The sequence below is a fragment of the Sturnira hondurensis genome, unplaced genomic scaffold, assembly GCF_014824575.4.
Source record: "Sturnira hondurensis isolate 20B ecotype Veracruz unplaced genomic scaffold, ASM1482457v3 Scaffold0001020, whole genome shotgun sequence".
Taxonomy (NCBI): Eukaryota; Metazoa; Chordata; class Mammalia; order Chiroptera; family Phyllostomidae; genus Sturnira; species Sturnira hondurensis.
In genome coordinates this window covers 784,196-810,039 of record NW_028073651.1, presented here as the reverse complement: position 1 = coordinate 810,039, position 25,844 = coordinate 784,196, and the positions used below count along the sequence as shown (strand labels likewise).

At 54.9% G+C, this 25,844-nt stretch overlaps 1 protein-coding gene across 1 annotated transcript; it reads left to right on the top strand.

Annotated features, from left to right (window-relative positions):
• On the top strand, positions 1 to 24,888 carry EML2 (EMAP like 2). Its single transcript, XM_037058766.1, is given in 23 exon segments — positions 1 to 91; positions 94 to 216; positions 2,671 to 2,889; positions 2,983 to 3,106; positions 3,304 to 3,408; positions 5,245 to 5,273; positions 5,489 to 5,618; positions 9,448 to 9,597; positions 10,056 to 10,125; positions 10,228 to 10,338; positions 11,541 to 11,636; positions 12,442 to 12,576; positions 13,396 to 13,495; positions 14,651 to 14,805; positions 14,937 to 15,062; positions 16,578 to 16,709; positions 18,877 to 18,944; positions 19,206 to 19,294; positions 19,476 to 19,573; positions 20,086 to 20,173; positions 20,619 to 20,714; positions 21,680 to 21,810; positions 24,463 to 24,888. Coding segments are annotated over 23 exon segments (2,547 nt in total). The 5' UTR covers positions 1 to 45; the 3' UTR covers positions 24,589 to 24,888.
• The last annotated feature ends 956 nt before the right edge of the window (positions 24,889 to 25,844 follow it).

Genomic DNA, 25,844 nt, shown 5'->3' with positions numbered 1-25,844 from the left:
CAGGCCCGGCGCCGGGCGCCTGATGCCAGGCGGGCAGAGCTGGGGATGCTGGAACGGAGGGTGTTGCTATGGCAACGGGAGGCAGGGCCTGGGGGGGGGACCGGGCCCGGTCTGGGGCCGGGGGTGCCGGCGGTGGCTGTGGCGGGGCGATGGCGGAGCGAGGCCCGGCCTTCTGTGGCCTCTACGACACGTCCTCGCTGCTTCAATACTGCAATGGTGAGACCCCTGCACACTTCCGACCCTGACCCTCCCCAGGGCTGGACCCATCTCCTCCTGCCCCAACCTCCTGCTTCCAAGTCCCCATCCTCACCCCTTGCTGAAGATCTCCATTTCTCCCCCAGAAGGACCCTGACCCCCAGAGCAAGGTCCCTGATCCCCAAAGCTCTGATCCCAGTCCCCCGCCCGCTCCCACCCTCCTCCTCCTCTCCCCAGGGGTGTTGAAGAGGAGAAGGCCTGGAGGTCTGGAACTCTGCTCTCCCAACCCCTTCTCCATCCCCTGGGACCCTCCCCGCTTCTCCCTGGCAGACGGACAGACAGATTAGGGGGAGGGTGGGATTTGGTGTTGGCTTGTGGACTGGGCGTGGGGCGCGGTAGGGACGGGAGGACTTTGCCTCTGCTAACCCCCCACCCCCTAAATCCTTAGGCCCCGCGCCTCCCATCCATTAGGACGCACTTCTCCCTAGATAAATGAATAGGATACCAGGAGGACCATCGCGGATGGCAGGCCCAGATGAGGGCGGCTGGAGGCAGAGGAGAGGGGAGATGGGAGGAGACACGGGAAGTGGGGGCTGGTCTCTGGGTGAAAGTGGGGGAATGGTCTACAGAGATCAGAGAACTTAAATCATGGGGGTGGGAGGGTGAAGGGGGCAGGCAGGCTAAGGCCCTAGAATGCTGCTGGCTTCTCTGGGTAGGGGCTGAAGGGCGAAGGGGAAACCCCTTCCATTCCACTCAGAAGGCCCTGAGAAGTGACCCTCTTCCAGTTTAGAGGCTCACAACCCCCTGTGCCAGGGACCACGGGACGGCAGGGGACCAGCGCGTTTGTTCCTTTTGCCCTTCTCATCCCTCTGAGGGGCAAGATGACAGGGTGCTTAGGCCTGGGTCCGGTACCTTTTCCGCTGCCGAGAGGCTGTGTGTCAAGTAACTTCGACTCTCTGGGCCTCAGTCCCCTTCCTCCCCTCTTCTCCTAAAATGGGTATAACAGTACCACCACCAGATTGCTGGGAGCATTAGGTACCATAAAAATGGCACATGCTACGAAGCGTCTTTGCTTGAATAGCGCCTGCCACATGTAAGCCGGCTGTAGCACATCTCATGTTTTGGGTAGTATTATTCATGGCAGGTAAGAGGGGGCTCGATGCAACGATGTGATTGGGCCCGCCTGCCCCTCACCTATTGGCTTGTGGTCTTTGGAGAGTTTCTGCACGTTCTTTCAAACCTCCGTCCTTAGTTTCACTCCTTTGGATATGTGATGCCAGCGGACCCCGAGTTCTCTTCTCTTGAGTTCCAGGCTCTGACAGCTATCTCCTTCCGACCTTGGGAGGCCCCCACCTTTGCAGGTCCAAGCACAGGACCAGAGGCGCTGGGTGGGGGGGCAAGGAGGGCGAGGCCCAGCCAGCGATTGGGCAGCGCGGGAGGGAGGGGTGGGACCGACCGCTGCACTGCGGAGTCCAGCGGACGGGCGGGGCAGCCTACCGCTGCGGGGTGGCCGGTGCGACCTCCACGCCCTGTCCCTGTTAACGCTACCACCTTTAAATTCACTAGGCCGGCAGCCAGGGCTTCCTCGGTTGTTGCCAGCAATGAGTCTGGGTATGAGCGGTCTGGGGAGAACGGGGAAGGGGGAACCACTTCGGTGCTCCGCTCCCCCACTCCCGTCCGTTTCGGGGAAATGGGCGGGAGGGGCGATGAAGGAGTTATTTGGCTGCGTCCAAGGGCTGGAAGGAGAGGGAAAGACCTATCAGGGGCTGGGAGTACAGAAGCGAAATAAAGAAAGACAAGAGAGGAGAGAAGCTCCGACCGAAGAAGAGAGTTTGCGTGACTGTTCCCCGCATCTCCCTTCTTTGGGTCTCCTGGGTCTGCGATGCGCTACCTGCAACCCTCCTGTCTGCCGCCAGGGGCCGCAGGAACTCTGTCCTTGCGGCAGACTCTAGGGTCGAACCCGTTGGTGGGGAGAGAATGGGGAGAGGAGGGACCAGGCATGACCTTTTCGGCTTGGAAAAATCTTAGAAACAGAGGGGTAACTTTAGTACCCGCGATAAGTATTGAGAGTCATCAGAGATCAATTCTAAAATATTTGTGTCACTAGGAATAAATTGATATCATCTTTAAAATGTTGCTATCACACATAAATATTTAGCATCTTAGTCATAGAATCTTAAAACCAGAGTCGTGAGGCTCTTGATTCGAAGACTCTTAGAAGAGAGGAAGGGACTTCCCTAAGGTCACACCTCCAGGGTGCTGAGCAAAGAAGAGTGTGAAGGCAAGGAGAGCCGCGGGGGATTTCCTTCCCCCTCGGAGCCCTCTTTTCGGCCCATCTCCAAGCGTCCCCAGCCCCCAGTTGTGAGAGAGGAAGGGGCGTGGCTGGCCCCGGCTTAGACGCGGGAAGGCTGGAGGGACAATTGGGGCGCTGGAGTTCCCGGTGGTCCCTACAGCCAGCTCTCCCCTGTGTTCCAGATGACAATTTGTCGGGCACGAGCGGCATGGAGGTGGACGACCGCGTGTCGGCGCTGGAGCAGCGGCTGCAGCTGCAGGAAGACGAGCTGGCGGTCCTAAAGGCGGCGCTGGCCGACGCGCTGCGACGCCTACGGGCATGCGAAGAGCAGGGCGCTGCGCTGCGCGCGCGGGGTACCCCCAAGGGCCGGGCGCCTCCGCGTCTGGGCACCACAGCTTCGGGTATCTTCGCTAGAACCGGAGGGATGGGATGGGGAGGGCCGGAACTCGGGCGTTACACTCACCTGCTTCTCTTCTCTAACTCCATCTCTCCAGTGTGTCAGCTCTTGAAAGGCCTTCCCACTAGAACGCCCCTCAATGGCTCAGGGCCCCCGCGACGCGTGGGCGGCTATGCCACCTCCCCATCCTCCCCCAAGAAGGAGGCGAACTCCGGGCGCAGGTAAGGCATTGAAGCTGGGATCCCCAGCCCCAGCCTCCTCCAAGACCTTGTGGGAAACAGAGACAGTTTGCATGGAGACGGACGGACTCTTGTGCCCGAATTCCAGCAGTGAAAGGTGCCGAGAGGTTCTCATGCCCTTCAGTCGCCTGCTGTCCTTGCAGACTCCCCTCCTAACTCTGTTTGATCTCTCTTCGCAGTTCCCGCCGCTACTTGTCACCGGAGCGCCTCGCCTCGGTGCGCCGCGAGGATCCCCGCAGCCGCACCACATCCTCTAGCAGCAATTGTAGCGCCAAAAAGGAAGGGTAAGTGTGGAGGGCGGAGTCATGCCCCAGACTCCGTGGGTCCAAGACCTCGGATAAGCATCGGAAACGATGGGGAATTTAGGGTGATGCCCCAGGCCACGAGGTGGTAACTTAGAGCGAGGTCATCAAGTTCAGAATAGGCGGAAGAGTCCCGGAAGTCTGGAGGCACGGATCTTGAGATAGTGAGGTCTAAGAGGAAGGCCTGAAGCCAAAAGGCGGAGCCAACATTAAGGGGCGTGGCCAAAATCTTAAGAGGCTGGATTAGAATGTAGGAGGCCTGGACATTTAGGGTCTCGTGGGTGAGCCAAAGGACAGGTCAGTGAGGAGCCAGGTTTGTGGGCTTAGCTAATTATTGTAAAGGAAAGTTCCCCTTGAGTCTCAGGGGTGGGACCAAGGGCAGAAACCTCGGGGGAGTTTCGGCAGGGAAGGAGGTATTCAGAGGAAGGGCGTGATTGGAATTTGAGGGCGTGACCAGAATGTAAACCTGCACTGAAGCAGAACCTGGGGCAGGGGTCACTGGAGCTGCGGCCATGTGGGGGCGTGCCAGACGCGAGGAGCCGGGCGGGGCCAGGCAGAAATGGGCGTGGCCGTAGGTGGGCGAGATCAAATCTTTGGAGAAGGAGGGATCACGTGTCAGCGGTCGTAGTCAGAATGCGGGGACGAGGGTGGAGGGAGCAGTCAATTGTCAAGTGACAGTCAACTTTGCGGCTGGGTCTGTCAAGTGGGTATGATGAAATGTTAAGTGTGGCCATCTCCCAGAGGCGGAGCCATACCGACAACCGGGCGGAGTCCGTGACGTATGGGAGTGGCCAGAGTCTAGGAGCCTGAGTAAGGCAGGACCAGGGTTAAATCCACACATTTCAACCCCATTCAAACAGTAGCAAACACGTACATAGCCCTGTACGGGCAGTACTCCAGGCTTTACACGAATTAACCAATTTAATTCTCTCAACCACCCTGGAAAGTAGGAACTCTTATTATCCCTATTTTAAAAACAAGGAAATCGAGGCAGAGGCTGGGCAACTTGCACACAGTGCCAGGAAGGGGCAGGGCTGGGGTCTGGATTCAGGCAGACACGCCCCCGAGTGTACGTTCTCAAACAACACTCTTCCCCACCTCCGTAAAAGAGCCCGGTATCAGAACCCCACAGCCCGGGACCTGAGACCCAGTGTGACCCGCCAGTTCCCGGGGTCGGCCACGGAGGGCGGGGCAGGGCGCGGCGGCGCGGGCACCTCCCAGGGCCGGAAGCGGCGGGGCCGGTCACGGCTCCACCCCCGGTCCCGAAGCTCCGCCAGCCGCCGCCATGAGTAGCTTTGGAGCTGGGTGAGACCCTCGCAGACCCCCTCCTATCCGGGCTCCCGAGGCCAGGATCCCAGGTCTACCTCATCGCCAGGGACCCAGGCCCGGGAGCATCATCCCTTTTCGCCGAAGGAGGGAACATGGGGACACGCCCCTTCCCCTAAACCTTCACTGCTTTCCTTACTGCTTGAAGTTTGGGGCGCTGTGGGGGTGGGGAGCGTTGGGAAAGCCGTGCTGTTTAGGAGGGAGGGCGGGCCCCTGGTGACTCCCCTCTTCCAGGATCGAGCCCCCGCCACTTCGTGCTGTGTGATCTTTGGCGATCACTGCCTCTCTGGGCCTGTGTCTTAGGCTCTGCAAGATCAACCGAGCAAAGCACACGGCCTGCAGAGAGGCAGTGCTCCGCTCCTTACGCGGCCCCCATTATTCATCAGAGACCTCCGGGGGTGGGGGCAGTGGGGTGGAGGAGTGGTGTCTCCCCTTTTCAGACCTGCCCCTCTAATTAGGGTCCTTTCTCTCCCCCTTGTTCTGTCCTGACAGCAAAACCAAAGAAGTCATCTTCAGCATGGGTGAGTGGGGGAAGGGGGAGGGGCTTGTTTGGGGGCTTGCTGGGATGAGAGGCCAGGAGCCGAAGGCCAGGGGACCCGGCTGCTAGGCTTTTGCCTCTCTGGCCTCAGTTTCCCCACCTTTATTTATTTATTTATTTTTAGAGTAGAGCCTAGATGGGAGAGGAAATAGGGATGGGGGCTGGTGTCAGCGTCTGACCTCTGGGGTTTCCTAGCAGAGGAAGGCTCCGTGAAAATGTTCCTGAGGGGCAGGCCGGTGCCCATGCTGATCCCGGACGAGCTGGCGCCCACCTACAGCCTGGACGCGCGCTCCGAGCTGCCTTCCGGCAGACTCAAGCTGGACTGGGTGTATCCTTTTGCTTTCATCCCTGTCTCCCCGCCCCCACAACCCATCAAAGTCCTTGTGGTGTGGGGCTCTGGCACATGGAAGCATCTCTGTCCCGGAGATGGGACTTCTCAGACCCCTGGGGCATGAGGGGTCGGGATGACCCTAGAGAGCACAGGAAGGCTGGTTAACTGAAATGACCTTTTATGACTCATTAAAACAGCCAGTGTTTGCTGGGTGCCTTCCATATGTCAGATTCTCTTCTGTTTGCAAGCTGGTTCCCGGAGTTCACCTTTTAAAGCTGGTGGGGACACAGATGATATAACATAGAAGGTGCTGGGTAGATAATCCAGATGATTTCAGCCAGCAGTAAATGCTGGGAATACTGCAACCTGAGCTCAGGAGAAGGGAGTAACTGGGTTTCTCTGAGGAGGGGGCATTTGGGCTGTGACTGGAACAATTAGGAGCTGGCATGAGAAGAACTAGAATGTTCCAGAGGCCCCAGCAGGTATGAGGGCTCTGGCCAGAGTGAGCTTGGTGTACTTGAGAAACAGAAGAAATTAGTGATGGTTAAGAATCCTGTGTTTGGAGCCCGGCAGAAATGGGTTAAAACCCTAGACTAGCCTCTGGCTGGCTGTGTGATCTTGGACAAGTCACCTTGCCTCTCTGTGCTTCAGTTACTTCCTCTGGAAAATGGGTTTCATGACCTCAGATTCGTAGGGCTGTGAAACAGTGTGTAGAGGTGCTGAGCCGTGATATGTACGCCAGAAACAGGGATTGATAAAATAACTATTAAGCACTTACTGTGTGCCAGGCACTATTCTAAGTTCTTCGATGTGTAAATATGTTGAATAATATGATCCTTCTCTCCTGTAGGACTGAGAATGCATTTTTATAACCAGTGGGAGTTCTCTGAGGCCTGCAGATTGGAAATTATTACCCCCATTTCCCAGATGAGGAAACTGAGGTTGAGAAAGAGGACTGAGCCCTGTCCTGGGAGTCAGAGCAGATCTGAGTCAAGAACTGACTCTGGACCGGGAAGTTTTTCCCAAAAGCCCACAGGGTCTTGGGCTCGGTAGCCTTGGGACCCAGTGCCTGTCTTCTCTTGGCCTTGGTTTCTGTTACGGAGGAGGTGGGGATATTGGAGCTCGGAGTGTCCTGAAGGCAGCCGAAAATAAAGGAAGCAAGGAATACCAAGCTTTCATGCCAGGGTGGGTTTGATGGCGTCCGAGGAGAGGCAGCCGAGATGGCAGACGGCAGTGAGGGTCTCGTTTCCCCTCTCAGGAGTGACTGCAGGGTGGCACAGCTTCTGCGGGGCCGGCCTACTCCTGTTGACATTCATTCAATAAGTCTCTTCTGAACATCTTCAGGGCCCAGGGCGGGGGACCCAGTAGTCACTATGACAGTGTCTGCTTGTCGTCCTGGGCTCACAGTCCAGTGTGGGGGCAGACTCCTTTGACAGCTTAGAATGGACAAAACTGGCCTGGGGTAATCTGGAGAGGGCAGCTGCCCCAGTCTGGGGGTCGGGGAGGGCTTCTCAGAGGGGGAGTTATGGGAGTGAACTAAACGGCCCTGAGTGGCCCACCATGGAACTCAGACTCATGGGGGAGTAGGGACAGCTAACAGGTAAACCAGATAATTACTGAGTGGTGTAAGCCCAGTTCAGGTAGTAAGCCAGAGGAGAGAGCTGAGGAGGTGACAGCTAAGAAGGTTGGCAAGTAGAATGTACTAGGTAGAGGGCCCTGGCTGGTGTGGCTCAGTGGATTGAGCACCAGCCTGTGAACCAAAAGGTGGCTTGTTCGATTTCCAGTCAGGGCACACACCCAGGTTTCGGGCCAGGTCCCCTGCAGGGGGCGCGCGAGGGGCAATCACACATTGGTGTTTCTTTCCCTCTCCTTCTCCCTCCCTTTCTTGGAAAATAAATAAATAAATAAAAGAAGATAATGAACTGGGCAAAGGAAAAGTTAGCGCCAAGGCCTGGGGTGGTGGTACTGATCTTGGCATTTTGAGAAATTCCAAAAACAGAGAGCAAAGGAGAGCAGTAGAGCCAGGGAAGGGCCAAGTGGGCCAGGAGGAGGAGCTTGGGCTTTCTCCCAGGAGTACTGGGGAGCCACAGAAGGTTCTGGACAGGGGACAGTCAGTCAGTCATTCCTTCAGCAGATATTCGTGCAGGGGTGGGCAGACATAGATCGATAGTTGTGAATATGCAAAACGATTCATTCCTGTATTATTATGTATTAACTAATTATTAATTCTTATTAACCTACTTTTGCCCGCCCCGGTGTGTCAGCTGTGTATCAGGCCCTGATCTGGGCACGAGGGANAGAAGGTTCTGGACAGGGGACAGTCAGTCAGTCATTCCTTCAGCAGATATTCGTGCAGGGGTGGGCAGACATAGATCGATAGTTGTGAATATGCAAAACGATTCATTCCTGTATTATTATGTATTAACTAATTATTAATTCTTATTAACCTACTTTTGCCCGCCCCCGGTGTGTCAGCTGTGTATCAGGCCCTGATCTGGGCACGAGGGAGCACGCGGCGAACACGGGACAAACAGCCCTGCGCTCCTGCAGTAGACGCTGGCAGAGGAGAGAGGGCGGAGTTAGATAGCACGTGGGGTGCTGATGAGAGTTCTGCAGACATAGGAAGGGGAAGGGGACGGCGGCGGCAGTGAGAAGGCATGAGTGTGCAATTTCAGACAGCGTGGGCCGGAAGGCCTCTCAGAGGAGCCGACCGAGGAGCAGAGAGCTGAGGGAAGCGAGGGAGCCATGGCAAGATGGAGGGGAGGAGGACTCCAGGGGGCGCGAACAGCAGGTGCAGAGCAGGTGCGAACAGGGAGGTGGCCCCTGCCCCTGGAGCTGAGCGGGGATGAGGAGGCAGGGCCCAGATCAACGGGTTGGGTTGTCCTCGTGCCTGGGCTTTTGTAAGGGCTTTGACTTTGACTCCGAGTGAGATGGCACCCTTGGGAAGCTTCTGAGAAGAGGAGGGATGTGAGCTGAGTTAGTGTTAATGGCTTTAACAGCATCTCTCTGGGGCAGGGGAGTGGGCCGGAGGTCATAGTGGCTTCTCGGGGCTGCACTAATAAATTCCCGCAAACTTGGTGGCTAAAACCAACAGAAAAATCTCGCAAGAGTTCTGGAGGCAAATCCCAAGTCAGCGTGTCAGCAGGGCCACGCTTTTTCCTGAGGCTCTGGGGAGAATTTGCTCCATGTCTGTCTCCTCGCTGCTGGTGGCTGTGACAACCCCGGGAGTTCTTTTGCTTGTAGCTATAACACTCCAATCTCTCTCTTTAAATCTTCACCCACAGATATGTTTTCATTAATTTTAGAGACAGGAAGAGGGAGAAACATTGAATGATTGCCTCCTGCACGTGCCCCAACGGGGGATCAAACCCGCAACCTGGGTATGTGCCCTGACCGGGAATGAAACCCTCAACCTTTTGGTGTACAGGGACAATGCTCTAAGCAACTGAGCTACTTGGCCAGGGCTCCAGTCTCTTTCTTCACATGGCCTTTTCCACCCCTGGTCTGAGTCTTCCCTCTGTGTGTTATAAGGACACTTGTTATAGGATTTAGGGCTCACCCCGATAATCCAGATGATCTCATTTTAAGATCCTCAATTACTAATCTCCTTTTCCAGTTAGGGTCCCATTCATAGGTGCTGGGGATTCATATTTTGGTGGACACAATTTTGGGTGCCTGGCCCCGCCCCCTGGCACCGTCATTTGGGCCCCCATGGGGGTAAGCTTGGAAGCAAGAACACCTGTCTCCAGGTGCCTCATTGAGTCGAGTAGTCAGTCAGCATGGGCATTGCCGCACAGGCTCCTTGACCAGCCCCGGGCATCTCCAGCTACGGCTACCGCGGCCGAGACTGCCGTGCCAACCTTTACCTGCTGCCCACGGGGGAGATCGTGTACTTCGTGGCCTCGGTGGCTGTGCTGTACAGCGTGGAGGAGCAGAGGCAGCGGCACTACCTGGGGCACAACGATGACATCAAATGGTGAGGCCTGGAAGGGGGCCCGGAGCAAGGTCCCCCGTAGGACAGGATTGGGGGTGGGACAGGGCCAGGCCTGCACTGACCTGCAGGCTATTTCAAACGTCGGTGAATTCACCCAAATGCCTGGATTTTCCACTTCTTTTGAAAACTTCTAGCTGGTACCTCAGACAATCCCACCATGCGTGGGACCAGGAGGTGGCAGCCCCTGAAGTGGGTGCCCTCTCCTAGCCTGGGGGGTACAGGCCTAGGGGGACTTGAATTAGAGACCCCAGACCTAAGTGTTGCTTCTGAGCTGGTGTACTGTCTGGGTACCCCTTTATTGCTAAAAGACGAAATAAATGTTTATAGACTGAGTCAGTCAACCAACTTGTGGAACCAGCCATCATGACCGTGCCATGCTGTGGGAGGGGTCCTGGGTCCCCTTGCTCCCACTGAGCCCTGTCCATCTGTCCTCTCCTCAGCCTGGCTGTCCACCCTGATATGGTCACCATTGCCACTGGACAGGTGGCTGGCACCACTAAGGAAGGGAAGGTAACAGAGTAAAGAGGGTGGGACCAGGAGACTGGAGCCGGGTCTTAGGAGAGGTGCCGGCAGCTCGGTCCCCCAGGTAACAGGCCTGTCCCTGTCTTGCAGCCACTGCCTCCCCACGTGCGCATCTGGGACTCAGTTTCCCTCTCCACCTTACACGTGCTGGGCCTGGGGGTGTTTGACAGAGCTGTGTGCTGTGTGGGCTTCTCCAAATCGGTAAGTCCTGCTCCGACCCCTTACCTCCAGAATCAGGAACCAGCATAGCGGCTTCCCACCCACCCCTTTGGGATGGGTGCACGCCCCTATTGTGACGTCACAGGTGTAGGCCACACCCAGGCTCCGGGCAGGGCGCACGTCTCTGTGACTTCACAGGCCTGCTCTCTTAGCCATTATGAGGGGGACCCGTAGGTCCTGATTGCCCCAAAGTCCTCAGGGACCCCTTGTAGATCCCTTAGCCCTCTGAGTGTCCTTATCCTTTGGGTGCTTTCAGCCCAGGGCGGTGGGACTCGTGGTACCTAATGGGCGTCAGTAGCACCGGGCAAGATACGTGAAGGAATCGCGAGTAAGCCTTTAGGAATTTGGAGAGCTGTTTGACATTTCCACACATCCAAGTACAGTGGGTGTTTTTTAAACCGTATTTTACATTTTTATCATCACCAAAGTGTTGGTCTGCAATGGATTGGGGAGTGGAAAACAACCGGTCCTCCCACAGGTAATTAAGAGGCCCTGGACTGGGAGGAAAAAAGCTGTTTTGTGGCCAAAGTGTGTGTGTGTGTGTAAACCCTGCAAAAGCAAAATCATTCCATGCTTAACTAAAGGTATGAAAAAACACTTTGCCAGCTTTATTAATTGGTTAATAAATAGACGTTTAAGGTGGTCCACAGGAAAACGGAGATGAGCTAGTCTCAGTAAGAGCGCCAGGTTGCGTGACAATGGTGGGAAGCGCAGCTGAGGGGACGTGTCAACTTCTCAGGGACCAGGCATTCCAAAAGGGAAATTATAAAAGTCTCTTTTTTTAAGGGGTTTTATTTATTTATCTATCTATCTGTTCATTTATTTATTTTCAGAGGGGAAGGGAAGGAGGAAGAGAGGGGGAGGAACATCAATGTGTGGTTGTCTCTCGTGTGTCCCCTACTGGGGTCCTGGCCTGCAACCCAGACATGTGCCCTGACCGGGAATCGAACTGGCGACCTTTTGCTTCACAGGCCCGTGCCCAATCCAATGAGCTACACCAGCCAGGGCTATAAAAGTCTTTTAAATGTGTGCATGGCTGCCAGATGGGGAGTGGATTTTCCTGTGCTTCTGGTGCCATGGGCCAGAGCCCTTGGAAATCTGAAAACAGGCCTGAGTGGCAAATGCCCCAGCAGGCAAGGTATGGGGGAGGGGGCGTCCTGACCCACCTGGCCCCTGTCTCCTAGAATGGCGGCAACCTGCTCTGTGCAGTGGACGAATCCAATGACCGCGTGCTTTCCGTGTGGGACTGGGCCAAGGAGGCCAAGGTGGTGGACAGCAAGGTGGGTGCCCCTTCTCATCCCATCTGACCCTTGGGGTGCCTCAGTGGGACTGGCTGGATCTCAATGGTTAGGTGTCAGATAGACTCACGTTCAAGTCCTGGCTTTGCTGGCTGTGTGACTTTGGGCTTACCCTCTCTGAGCCTCAGTTGCCTCATCTGTAAAATGGGGATAATAGGAGCATCTTCCTTATAGGGCTTTGGCTTTGAAGTTGGGATATGGGGTGCATGGACTGGGCGCTATTGGAGGGTTTGCTGCTCACTGTACAGCCCCGCGATGGCCAGGACTGACCTTGACTCCATCCCTGGGCAGGGGCCTGTTTTGCAGATGAAGAACCCAAGGCATGGTAGAGGGGAGAACTTGCCTGAGGTTCCCCCCGCCCCCCCGCTCTGGCCTCAGGGAAGGAGACCTGGGTTTGAGGGAGGAGAAACAGTTGAAAGGCTGGGTTCTGGAGTCAGACCCCTGTGAGCTGACTCTGACCGTGGTGCTTACCTGGCTGTGTGGCCTTAGGCCAGTGGCTTCACCTCTCTGAGCCTCACTTCTCTATCTGTAACTCGGGGAGGAGGGCACTAAGGAGCCCTTCCTCCTAAGGAGCGATGGGGTTGAACATTGAGTGCTTAGCACGGATGCAGAACAGGGCTCTGCGAGTGTCTTGCTGCCATGTTCGAAATGAGGGCCCTGTCTCCTGCACTTCCGTTTGCCGGGATTGGAAAGAGACAGACAGGTTGCGTGTGCCATGCACAACCCGCACAGCTGTCTAGGGCAGGTGGCTGGGAGGACCTCACTGAGATCTCCGCATTCCCCGAAGTGCTCCAACGAGGCTGTGCTGGTGGCCACCTTCCACCCGACGGACCCCACCGCCCTCATCACCTGCGGGAAATCCCACATCTACTTCTGGAGCCTGGAAGCGGGCAGCCTGAGCAAGCGGCAGGGCCTCTTTGAGGTGAGAGCTGGGGGTGGGAGGGCAGGCTGGGCCTGAAAGAGGCAGGCAGGGACACCCAGGCAGACAGCAGGACACTCCAGAGGGTCCCTGGGGCCGCAGATCACGCAGCCGTTGCCTGCCGGGGCCTCAGTGTCTTCATCCATCCCGCAGGGATGGTCCTCCTCAACTCTCATGGTGTGAGGATTCAGTGGGGTGAAGAGTTTAGCAACTCCTAGCAGATAGTACTTGCTCAGGAAATGCGTGCTGCGGGGGTTGTGGATTTTATGGGCAAACCCAGAGAGGCCAGAGACTGGCTGGCAGAGAGAAACAAGCAGCGAGAGAAACTGAGTGCGAAGCAGAAGGCCCCCCTCAGAGAGAAGATCCCGGGGCGCTTCTGACAGGGCTCCCCTGCCTTTGGTGGGAGTTGGGGCTTCACCCCCAAAAGAGAGACCCTGGAGATGAAACAGATGCTGAGAAGAGGGTGGGATGGGGCTGGAGAGGGACGTACAGACAGAGGTGGGGAGGGAGGGTCAGGGTCAGAGAGGGGAGAATCCAAGAGGAAGAGCAGGGGAAGCCAAGGACAGAGGGGAACAGAAGTCAGGGAGGGGAGAATGGGCAGGAAGCACCTGGGGATGGGAAAGAGACATGTGGTTAGAAACTGGGCAAGGTGAGCACTCCAGGCAGGTGGGCTGGAGATGGGGATGCGCCATGCAGGGCCTCGGGCAGAAGCCCAGAAGGTGTCCCCTGGACCAGACATTCCTGGACGGCGGCATCTGAACTCTGGGCGGCCACCCAGTTTTAGCAGCCTCCTGACACCTTCCCCGTTTCCCCCCGTCTTAGAAACACGAGAAACCGAAGTACATACTGTGTGTGACCTTTTTGGAGGGTGGCGATGTGGTCACCGGGGACTCTGGGGGGAACCTCTACGTCTGGGGAAAAGGTCAGTGTACCCCACCTGTTTGGGCCCCAGCCCAAAACCCCCTCCCTAACCCCCTTGGCTGTGTTTCCCTTCCTCTGACTCTGCTTGTGGGGAGTGTCTGGTAAAACAGGCTAAACCCTTGCTTACTCAACTCCAACACTCCCATCAAGGCTCGACTCGACTCTGACATCCCGCCTCCATGAAATTTTTACTTGTTCCCCACCCTTGTCCTCGGCAAATCCCACGCTAAGGGTCAGGTCGGAGCTGTCAATGAATGGGTTCACCCCACTGTGGGCGCGCAGATGGGTAGATGGAGAGGTGGTTTCTCCCAGAGCAATGAATGAATGAATAGGGAGTGAGGGAATGAAGGCGTGGCTCTAGTCAATGAATGAAAGCATGAGTAAGTGAATGGAAGAACTGAGTACATTAATGCGCTGTTCTCTTTAATAGTGGATGCTTTGGTGAACAGACAACTAAAACTGAATGGCTGTGCCCATAATGGATAGCTGTGTTAATGAATAAATAGGTCTTTCCCGAGCAGTGAAGCTGTAAAGTGATGAATGAATGAATGAATGAATAAGCCAGTCAGTTAGTATGATACGAAGAGTGAATTGTTCTAGGAAGTGGGTTCATTACTGAATGAATAAATGAGTCGATTGTCCTAACCCATGGCGAAGCCCGGAGTAAAGGTTACTTAAATAATTGTTGATTAAATGGGTTAACAAATGAATAAATGGACAGTTAGATCGACAGATGAGTGGATAGATGGGCGAATGGGTAGATGGCAACGGGTGGAGGTTTGGCTATAAGGATGGATTGATTGTGATGGGGACTTGGGTGAAACACAGGGTGGATGAATGGTGAGAGGTGGGTTGACTGGTGGATGGGAGGATGGTGGGAAGGAAGGATGGACTGGTGCGTGAGTGGCTGAGGGACAGACCAGTAGGTAAGTGAGCAGGTGACTGGATGGTGAGTGGTGGGTGGTTAGGAAGACCTTAGTTCAGATGGCTCATCAGATGGATGACAGGGATTTGAACAGACAGGTGGGTGGATGGAGGGGTGGATAGAAGGCAAGGTGGGTGAATGACTGGATATAGTGTTGAGTTTGAGGTGCTTTCAGGGGCCATTACAGGGGAAGCTTCCCCATGCTGACCCCTGCCCTCGGCCTTCCTGAAGGTGGCAACCGCATCACACACGTGGTGGCCGGCGCCCACGATGGCGGCGTGTTTGGGCTCTGCGCCCTGCGGGACGGGACGCTGGTGTCCGGAGGCGGCCGCGATCGGCGGGTGGTCCTCTGGGGTTCGGACTACAGCAAGCTGCAGGAGGTGGAGGTAAGGAGGCTGCCCCACCCGACTCGGGCTCCTAATGCTAGACCCTCCTCTCCACAGCCTGTCCCTCCCAGCCCCACCCCTGTGTGGGGCCCTACACTCACCTGCCTGCCTCCTCTGCTTTTGCCCACCAGGTTCCTGAGGACTTTGGCCCCGTGCGCACCGTGGCCGAGGGCCGGGGGGACACGCTGTATGTGGGGACCACCCGCAACTCCATTCTGCAGGGCTCTGTCCACACAGGCTTCTCGCTGCTCGTGCAGGTGAGCTTTCTTCTGCACCTGCCCCCATCCCTGCCCCACCATCTGCTCCCTTTCCAGTTCTTCCTCACCTCCCTGCCCCATCTTTTTTCCTCTGGCCTGGGAAACACCAGTTACCTGCTCCTGTTCCACAGCCCCACCCCTGGCCTGGGGCCCCTCCCAGAACTCCCCGAGGTCCAGCAACCAACAGTGAGACTGCCAGCATGGCAGGGGGTCCTCAGGCCCCTGCTCCACCTGTACTGTCCCTCCTCTTCTGATCTGGCTGGTGTCCTTTTCTGTTGGAAGTGCCATGCATGGCAGGTTGTCACCTACCTTGGGCCACGTACCTCCCAGGTCTCCAGGTTCAGGGATTTTGGAGGACCCTCTGGAGTCTGCCTGTTTTTCTATTTGCAGCTCAAATGACCACTCCCTCCTGGTGTGCCAAAACCTGCCCCCCCACCTGTGGGTGACAGTCCCACCTTCTGCAAGGTGGTACGGTGTGGTCGTGAGGAGTATGAATTCTGGAGTATGACAGTCTGGGATCTAATCGTAGCCCCATGGCTCATTAGCTGTGTGACAGGAAGCAAGTGAGCAACCTCTCTGTGCCTCTGTGGAACTTGAGGATAACAGAGCTGACCTCACGGGGTTTTGCGGTGATTTGGGGAGCCAGCCCATAAACAGCAAGGAGAGTGAGTCCTGGCACCGAGTCAATGCATAGAGTCTTGTCCAGATTGGCCCCCTTCCTTCCCCGCCCCATGCAGTTTTCCCTCAGACAGGCTAACTGCAGTCTGTGCGCCTGCATTTTGATACCCACCCCCCCACCCAGCTCTAAGAAAAACAAGGGCCGGAGGGATTTTCTAGGTGTCCTCAGAAGAGACCTTGGAGACCTCTGATAATATTATCAATATTTTGCATGATTGACTACATTATTAATTAAGTTAGTTATTAGCATTATTATACTGATACCAGTTATAGTTACATTACTGATCAATGTGACTAATGTTAATTAATGATATGTTAATAATCTGCGTTGTAAATAATAACAGTAGCCACCTCCACTTTGTAAGTACTCTGTACCAGCCTCATGCTTTTCCCGCCCACGGTTTCAGCGGGCACACCAGTGCTATCTGTGATGAGCCCCATTTCACAGACGATCAAACTGAGGCTCCAAGGCGACGCCCCCTGCCCAGGCGACTGTCAGAGAGTTGAGGTCAGACCCAGCAGGTCGAGTTCCTGGGATCCCACAGCCTTCTGGGTGTCAGCTGGCTCCCAAAGCCCAGCTCCTACCCAGCATGCTCTTGTCCCCCCGCTGTGGAAACTGGAAAGCAAAGAGGGAGATATATTTGCCTCAAGCCCCACACACTGGCCGGGGTCTGCCCCAACACAGCTTCCTTTGGACACACTGGAAAAATGGTCTCTCTGGGTTACCTGTGGGCAGGCGTGTTGTTGGGCTTGTCCAGCACTTCCTTCTGGCATCAGGCTTGTGGGGAAAGGGCCGGGATTTTCAGTTTCAAACCTGCCGTCTGTCATTCCTGCCAGGGCCACGTGGAGGAGCTGTGGGGCCTGGCCGCACACCCCAGCCGGGCTCAGTTCGTGACGTGCGGGCAGGATAAGCTGGTGCATCTGTGGAGCGTGGAGTCCCACCAGCCCGTCTGGAGCAGGACCATTGAGGTAAGGGCGCAGGGACCTCACACGCCGTTCCAATGGACGCGCTTTGTGTCAGGGCATCAGGTGGAAACCACACCCGGGCTGTTTGAGCCGAGGGGATTCAGTACTCCCTTATAAACCCAAACCCTCAAAAACTTGCCCGGAAGGGCTGGAGGGGAGGGTCCTTGGCTGGAAGGAACCGCAGAGCCGACCTGCAGGGGGAGCCGCTGCCCCTGCCAGGAGGGTGGGAAGTGAGGAACCACTGAGTTGGGGGTGGAAAACGCCATCGCGGGAGCTGCAGTCCAGGACCCCGGAAGCTGGGGTCGCTGCGAGCATAGGCTTCAGAGCTACACTATCCAACACATGTGCCAGTTCAAACTGAAATGTACATAGTATTAAAAATTCAGTTTTGGGTGGCACTAGCTATGTTTCAAACATGTGGCTAGTGGCTACCATATTGGAAAGTACAAATCTCTATCACTCCAGAAGGTTCTGTTGGTCTGTTGTCCTAGAGCACAGGTGGCCAACACCAGGCTTTCGGGCCAAATCCGGCCTCCCACCTCGTTTCTACCTGGTGGCAGCACCGAGCTCTTGCTTGACTGTTAAGGACTAGTTACATTTATACAGTCCTAAAATGACATTCGGCCCTTTGAAGGCAACTGCGAGGCTGATGTGGCCCCTGGTGAGAAAGTGAGTTTGACACCCCTGTCCTAGAGTGACCCAACTGGACAAAAACGGATGCTCTGTGCCCTTGCCTTTCAAAGCTGGCGACTACTTCTTGGCAGCGCAAACGCCATTGTTTGCACAACACGCTGGTCAGTGGAAGTGGTAGAAGCGGGGCTTCTGCCTTTTGCCTACTGGAACCTACAAAAGTGCCACCTGTTATCGGACCCAAATCACAGCAGCACCATAGCTGCAAGGGATTCTGGACAGTGCAGTTTTTAAGCTCCCCTGCATGTGCAGTGTGAGACCCTGGAAGGTCAGTTCCTTTATATCCCCCCATATACCAATACTCGTTAAGCCTTTGCTTCAGGAATCTAGGGTTATCGCTGATCCTGGAACGCTTGATGTCCTTTGGACTTCTATGAATCTGGGATGGGGTGCCCTGGACATTGTCTGAGCATATATAATAATCCTCATCCCAGCTGCCTAACTGAGCAGCTACTATATGGCAGGTCCCATCTGAACACAGCAGTTCTCCCGCTTGCCAGGGCACCAAAGTCATGTGGAAATTGTTAAAAACACAGGATTCCAAGTCCCAGCCACAGAGTATTGATTCAGGGAGTCTGAATTGGGGGCCAGAAATCTGCAGTTTGGAATGCACTCCCTCCAGTTATTCCTGTTGGGGGGATGGGTCTGTTGACCTTGCCTGGAGAAACTGGTTTAGCCCTTCACACACACGTCATCTATTTAACTTCACCCCCTCCAGCTCCACAAGGATGACAAACAGGCTCGGAAAGGTCAAATCACTCACCCATCATCATAGCGGAATTGTAATTATAGCTGACGCTTACTGAGTGCATTCCATGGGCCAACTTACTTCCCAGCTGACCAGTCTAAGGGCTCATAATGATCCTGGAAACAGGGGAATTTACTCTAAGTGGGTATGCTTTTATGGAAAGTAAACTGGTATTATATGTCAAAACTCTTTTTTTAAAGATTTTATTTACTTATTCTTAGAGAGAGTGGAAGGGAGGGAGAGAGGGAGAGAAACATCAGTGTGTGGTTGCCTGTGACACGCCCCCTACTGGGGACCTGACCTGCAACCCAGGCATGTGCCCTGACTGGGAATCGAACCAGTGACCCTTTGGTTCCCAGGCTGACGCTCAATCCACTGAGCTACACGAGCCAGGGCAGTATATCAAAACTCTATATAAATATCTTTTGTCCCAACAGTCTTATTCTAGAAAATTACTTAAGTACCTCATCTTGGATGAGTGAAGCTGTGGGACTTCAGAACAGGAGTCAAGGTGGACTCAGAATTTGCAGGGACAGGAGGGATGTTTTGTGTCTGAGCTGGCTTGTTAAGGAAAGTGGAGTGGTGTCCAGCGTGTCTGAGGCAGTGGACTCCAGGAGGGCAGCAGAGGGGAGGGAGAGCCTCTGTGCCTGCCTGAGAGTCAGCTCTGAGGCCGAGGAGTGGCCGATGGGTGGCGACCCCAGCTCTGAGTCCTGCTCTTCTCTCCCTCCCCAGGACCCCGCCCGCTCTGCCGGCTTCCACCCCAGTGGTTCTGTCCTGGCTGTGGGCACGGTGACTGGCAGGTAAAGCTGAACTGGGTGTTTGGGGAGGGCTTCTCTGCTCTCCCCTCCCCTGAACTGCCCCTTGACCCTCCCCCTTATTCCCTACTGCCCCGGAACCCACAGGGGACTGTTTACCAAGACTTATCTTCATCTCCCAACATTCCTCTGGAGTCAGCCTCTCCTCCAAATCTCTTCCAGAGCCCCTCCCTCAGACCCCAGATTGCTCCCTCCTATCTGATCAGCTCACCCCTCCTCCCCCCTTCCCTTGCCTTCTCCTTAAAGATGGCTGCTGCTGGACACGGAGACCCATGACCTGGTGGCTATCCATACAGACGGCAATGAACAGATCTCAGTGGTCAGCTTCTCCCCAGGTAAGGGGCAGGACGTGGGAGCTGAGGCTCAGAGTTCCCGTCAGGGGGAAGGAGGGCAGCCTGTGTGGTGGGGATGGGACCTGGGACTGCTGAGGAGTCTGGGACAGTGGGGGGGGCTGAATCTGAGAGAGGATGGGGCTGAGCCTGGGTGCCTCCTCATAGCCCCCTCCCCCTCCCCCAGACGGGGCGTACCTGGCCGTGGGCTCCCACGACAACTTGGTGTACGTGTACACGGTGGACCAGGGCGGCCGCAAGGTCAGCCGCCTGGGCAAGTGCTCGGTGAGTGGGCAGTGGCCCCAGCCCGTGCCGCCACCCCCGTCTGGGGGGTGCAGAATTAACCAATTTTCTACCTCAAGGGAGCACAGCTTCAACATTCACCTGACTCTGCCCTGATCACCTCAAGGAGTCTTGGTCCCGCCCACACATTTACCCCACCCTGTGTTCTAAGCCCCTCCCTTTGTGTAGCCCCGCCCCTGCATTCGAAGCCTGCCCCTTGTAGCCCCGCCCCTCACGTTCTAAGCCCCCTCTGTGTAGCCCAGCAGCCCCTTGGCATTGGAAGCCCATTCCTGTGTCTAGCTCCGCCCACATGTTCTAAACTCCCCTTGTGTTTTAAGCCCTTTTTGTCTAGCCCCGCCCATGGTAGTCTGGCCCCGCCTCCCCGCCCCCAAGCCCTGTGTGTCCTTTCCTGAGCCCCTTTCGTGTTCTCACTGTACCTCTGTATTTTGCTCTCCATCCCTCCTCTTTTAATCCCGCCCCCTCTAGCTCTAACTCCACCTCTTCCCCTCCCGCAGGGCCATTCCAGTTTTATCACCCACCTGGATTGGGCCAAGGACAGCAGCTGCTTTGTCACCAACTCTGGGGACTATGAGATTCTGTACTGTGAGTTCTCCGGGGCACAAAGGCGTTCCTCCTTCAGCCTCCTTACTTGCGTGGCGTGGCCTGCATAGCCTTCCCTGAGTTCTGGGCGGGGAGGGGGGCACCGGCTTCTTCAAGTTTCTCTCCCCTGACTGCTGTATTTAGTGGCTGTTCTGATTGGTTGGGCTCCTGGCTTCTGATTTCCTCTCTACTAGACCCCACTTTTCACCAAGTCCTCCCTTTCTGGTTGAATGGGTGGGGTACCCGTTTCTAAGCAGAAGGCCCTGCTCAGGTCTTGAGGTGTCAGGACCCAGAATCCAGCCCCACTGGCTGGTCCGGAGAGATGGAATAATAAGCCCTGGGACCCTCACTTCCTATCTTGGACTTCAGTGTCTGTCCTCTGCGAAGTGGAGGACGTCAAGTCCACAGTTCTTTCAGCTCTGCACCCCTGCCCCACTTTCTGCCCCAGGGGACCCGGCCACGTGTAAGCAGATCACCAGTGCAGATTCCGTGAGGAACATGGAATGGGCCACGGCTACTTGTGTCCTCGGGTTTGGGGTGTTCGGTAAGTTCTGGAATGCGGAAGTTCTCGCTAAACGCTGACGTCCCAAGAGATAACCCTGTCTGGTAGTTTTCACAGCCTCTTTCCATCGGTTACCTGCAGAAAGGGAACCTGGCTCTTTTACCCGTGTGGGTGGTATTGGTGTACAAGGAAGGGGCAGGGTGGGGTGACTGCTGAGGTCCCTGGTACTCTAATGAAATGAGACCAGATGGTGGTGGCACCCGGTCCTGAGAGAATTATACGGCCCATGTCACAGCCACTTCTTTATCCAGGCAGGAATGCAGTTAACACGTACTTCCTGAGCGCCTCCGTGCCCAGCCCTGAGCCGGTCAGTGCTGGGACACCGGTGACTGCAGTGGCCCCAGCCTTGTGACCAAGGCACCTATAGTTTGGTGGGGGAGACAGACCTGTCCCTGGACAACCCAAAGTAGACCGTGCAGGGACAAGGAAGTCCGGAGGTGGTGTCTGGCCTCGGCCTGCAAAGGGATTCAGGCTGGGCTTCCTGGAGGAGGGGACATGCAGGCTGGAGGATTAGATACATTCCAGCGCGGTGAAGAGGTCTCTAGGCAAAGGGAATCATGGCATTCCCATGGATGGCACACCTCTGGTACAGAAGCCCAGAGGTGACAAGAGCGTGGCATTTGGAGAAATGCAAGAAGGCTAAATCATTGAGGAACCCCAGGGGAGCAATGGTGAGGCTGAGGCTGGAGCAGCGAGGGGACCAGGCCAGGCAAGGCTCGGGGTTGTCATAGTGAAAAGCCTGGGCTTTGTCCTGAGGCCACCGGGGAGCCACAAAGGGCTTTGAGCAGCGGGGCAGAAAGTGTGATACTCATTTCTAAAAGATGCCGACTCCTGTCCCTGGCTAGAGCCAGGCTGGGTGAGAGGAAGGCAACAGGTGGGGGCAGGGACCTCTTCCTCTTTGGGGGTCCCTGACATCTTTCCGCCACCACCTCCCGTCTTGCCCACAGGCATCTGGTCCGAGGGAGCAGATGGTACTGACATCAACGCGGTGGCCCGCTCCCACGATGGGAAGTTGCTGGCTTCAGCCGACGACTTTGGCAAAGTCCACCTGTTTAGCTACCCCTGCTGTCAGCCTCGAGTGAGTCCCTCCGGGGGGTGCGGGTGCTGGCAGGGTGGAGGTCTTTAGCAGCAATGGGGGCAAGATTGAGGCAGCTCTAATCTACCTCTATCCCTCCACCTCTATCCCTCTCTGGGCCTCCACTTCCCCATCTGTGCGAGGAGGGTCATGGGCTTGATCCAGGGGCCTTTTTTACCTGAAGGTGGATGAATTTCAGAGTCTAAAGTGAGCATCTTGCAACCCAGGCATGTGCCCTGACTGGGAATTGAACCAGCGATCCTTTGGTTCTCAGGCCGGCACTCAATCCACTGATCCACACCAGCCGGGGCTGAGATAGTTGATTCTTGTATCCTTATTAACTCAGTATCCACTGAGCACCTGCCCTGTGCCTGTGAACAGAGGATGCAGCAGTAAAACAAGCCAGATGGGGTCACTGGCCTCACGCAGCTGCCTTTCTAAGTGGCAGGGTGGTTCCAAGTAGCCACAGGTCTAAGGTTCTTGCATCTGCAGCACCTGTGATTCTCGAGTAGGACAAGGGGCACAAAGTCCAAGGCCACGGGGGTCAGACAAGGAGTGAGAATAACTGAATGAGGGGCGGGGAGAGACTGAGGCCTATTATGCCCCACTTCCCTTGGGAAGCTGGTTCAGTGCAGCCACTTTAAGGTTCTAGTGATTTTTAGAAAGAGAGGGAGAGAAACATCAATCGGTTGCCTCTCGCATGCCCCTCACCGAACACCTGGCCTTGAATCTAGGCAAATGCCCTGCCTGGGAATCGAACCTACCATCCTGCAGTTCGAAGGCCATCACTCACTCCACTGAGCCACACCCCCTGGTGCCAGACTTGCAAGGTCTTGAGAGAGGCTGGAAATCAAATTTTAATGTGAATTCCTTCGATTTGTAAATGTAAGCAGCTGTCTTTCTAAAAACACTGAGAGTGTATCCAGCTCGTCCACAGACCACCAGCAGATAACCTGTGTCCACCATAAAACTGGACGTTAGTCCTGGCTGGTGTAGCTCAGTGGATTGAGTGCGGGCCTGCCACTCAGACGATCGCGGTTCGATTCTCAGTCAGGGCACATGCCTGGTTTGCAGGCCAGTTCCCTGCAGGCCCACTCCCAGCAGGGGACGCACGAAAGGCAACCATACATTGATGTTTCTCTCCCTCTCTCCTTCCCTTCCCCTCTAAAGATAAATAAATACAATCTTAAAAAAAAACTTGGACGTTAATTTTACCAGTCTCTGGTTCAGACAGAGGTGAAACTCGTTTTAGCATTTATTACAAAATTTGCATACATAAAGCCAGATCGGAGAGTGCTGTGATCTCTCTTGTACTCATCACCTGTGTTCAACTAGGACCAGATTGGGCATACTTCTTTCTTCTCTCTTCTGTTCTTTTCTCTCTTTGTACTTAAAACAAAACCCACAGCGGACCTTTTAGCTCCCCAAATTAACATTTAGATCTCAACAATAAAGATAATGCTTACATATCCAAAACTCCACAAATTAACATTAATTTTTTGTGTTCTAATACCCACCGTGCAATTCAAATTTCCCCAATTCTTCCCCAAAATAGCCTGCTACACTTGGTTTGTTTGAGTCAAGCTCCAGGCATTGCATTTGTTGGTGCATCATATTTTGTCATACCCTCCCTGAGGTGCACACTCATTTTTCTTTTTTTTTTTAAAGACTTTATTTACTTACTTTTACAGAGAGGAGAAGGGAGGGAGAGAGGCAGAGAAACATCAATGTGTGAGAGATACATGGATCGGTTGCCTCTCACATTTCCCCAGTTGGGGACCTGGCTGGAAACCCAGGCATGTGCCCTGCCTGGGAATCCAACCGCAGCCTTTCAGTTCCCAGGCGCTCAACCCACTGAACCACACCAGCCCGTGCTTTTTTTTTTTAATGTCATTGGCTTGAGTTCCACTGCCCGGGCTCTTAGANTCTAATACCCACCGTGCAATTCAAATTTCCCCAATTCTTCCCCAAAATAGCCTGCTACACTTGGTTTGTTTGAGTCAAGCTCCAGGCATTGCATTTGTTGGTGCATCATATTTTGTCATACCCTCCCTGAGGTGCACACTCATTTTTCTTTTTTTTTTAAAGACTTTATTTACTTACTTTTACAGAGAGGAGAAGGGAGGGAGAGAGGCAGAGAAATGTGTGAGAGATACATGGATCGGTTGCCTCTCACATTTCCCCAGTTGTGGACCTGGCTGGAAACCCAGGCATGTGCCCTGCCTGAGAATCCAACCGCAGCCTTTCAGTTCCCAGGCGCTCAACCCACTGAACCACACCAGCCCGTGCTTTTTTTTTTTTAATGTCATTGGCTTGAGTTCCACTGCCCGGGCTCTTAGAGGAAGGGTTTATTTATTTTTTAAGAATTTTATTTATCTGTCTTTAGAGGAAGGAGAGAGGGAGAGAAATATCAATGTGTGGTTTCATCTTGTGCATCCCCTGCTGGGAACTGGCCTGCAACCCAGGCATGTGCCCTGACTGGGAATCGAACCTCGATCCTTTGGTTCGCAGGCCCTCACTCAATCCACTGAGCTACACCAGCCAGGGCAGAGGAAGGGTTTATGAAGCAGCAAAGAAGTGGGTCAGCTTGGGAAGACAGGGAGTGGCATTGTTCCCTCTGACCTTTCACTTCCTTTTTTTTCTCCCCCATCACAGGCCCTCAGCCACAAATATGGCGGACACAGCAGCCACGTGACAAACGTGGCCTTCTTGTGGGATGACAGCATGGCCCTGAGCACAGGGGGCAAGGACACCAGCATACTGCAGTGGCGGGTGGTCTGAAGTGGGTTGGCGGGGGTCCCAGAGACGTGGGGCCAGGGTGGAGTCAGGTGGCAGGGTTGGAGTTCTATTTTCGGGAGATGTCTATTGCCGAGTAGAGTAATATATACCCAGAGTGTCTATAGCAGAGAGGGTTATGGGGGTGGAAGGCTGGGCTGACAGACGGAAGTCTCTATTTATCGGGGTGGGAGGAGGGGGTCACATTGTTTTGGGAGAGCCATTAGGATGTTTGGTTTGGGGTGTTTTTTTAAGTTTATTCTTTTATATATATCATCCACAAATAAAGATGTGCACTGAGGTGGAGAGTCGGGTTTGCGCATGTGGTGTGTCATAGATTGGGTGTGTCTGTAGGCGTTGGGTGTGGGGTGAGTGTGTGCGTGGATTACAGTGCCTGACGAGGGACCATTACTACGGAGGTCTTTATTGGCTACAAGTGGCAGAAACCAAGCTTGCTCTAACTTAGGCCAAAAGAGAACTCACTTGGGCCTCATTTCAAACAGGTAAGTGCCTCTGGGCTTCGGGGCCAGGGAATCAAGGATTTGAGGGCCCACGGGACACTCCCACCATTCTTCTTACCTATGAGTCAGCGTTTCTCTCTGGGACCAGCATTCCCCACACAATGCACCCAGCCGCTACAAAGCTCACATCTTTGTGAGCTTTGGCCCCAAGCCCAAAGATTTCAGGGAAAGGTCCTGATTGGCCCATCTACAGATCAATCAACTTGACCCTGGACCAATGATTGTGACTGGGGACGCAGGGTTGTATGAAAAACATGGAAGCCTCCACATCTCCCACAAGGTTGAAATAGGACAAGGAACGTTTTCAGAGAAGTGGGCCTAAGGATGGCTACGGGTTAGGATCTAAGCACTCTGGGTTGCCGGAGGCAAAACCAACTCCACCCGGATAAACAATGAAAAGTTGCCAGAGTGTAGGAGCGACCCAGCTGGCCCCGCTGAAATGTGGCCATCAGGAACTTCATCAGTATGTGTAGCCTTGAGCAAAATGTTTTACTTTCCCTTTTTATTGGTGTTTAACACACGGCAGAGAAATGCACTCATTGTAAATGTACAGTCTGCCGAGTTGACAACCGATCCCTGCAGCCAGCTCCCAGGTGGTGAAACACCCCTAGCCCCCCACAAGCTCCCTGGTGCCCCATCCCATCCATTGCCCCTCCACACAGTAACCACCACCCCGACCACACCATAGGGAATATATATATGTGTGTGTGTGTGTGTGGATTGAGCTATTCTCATCTTCTG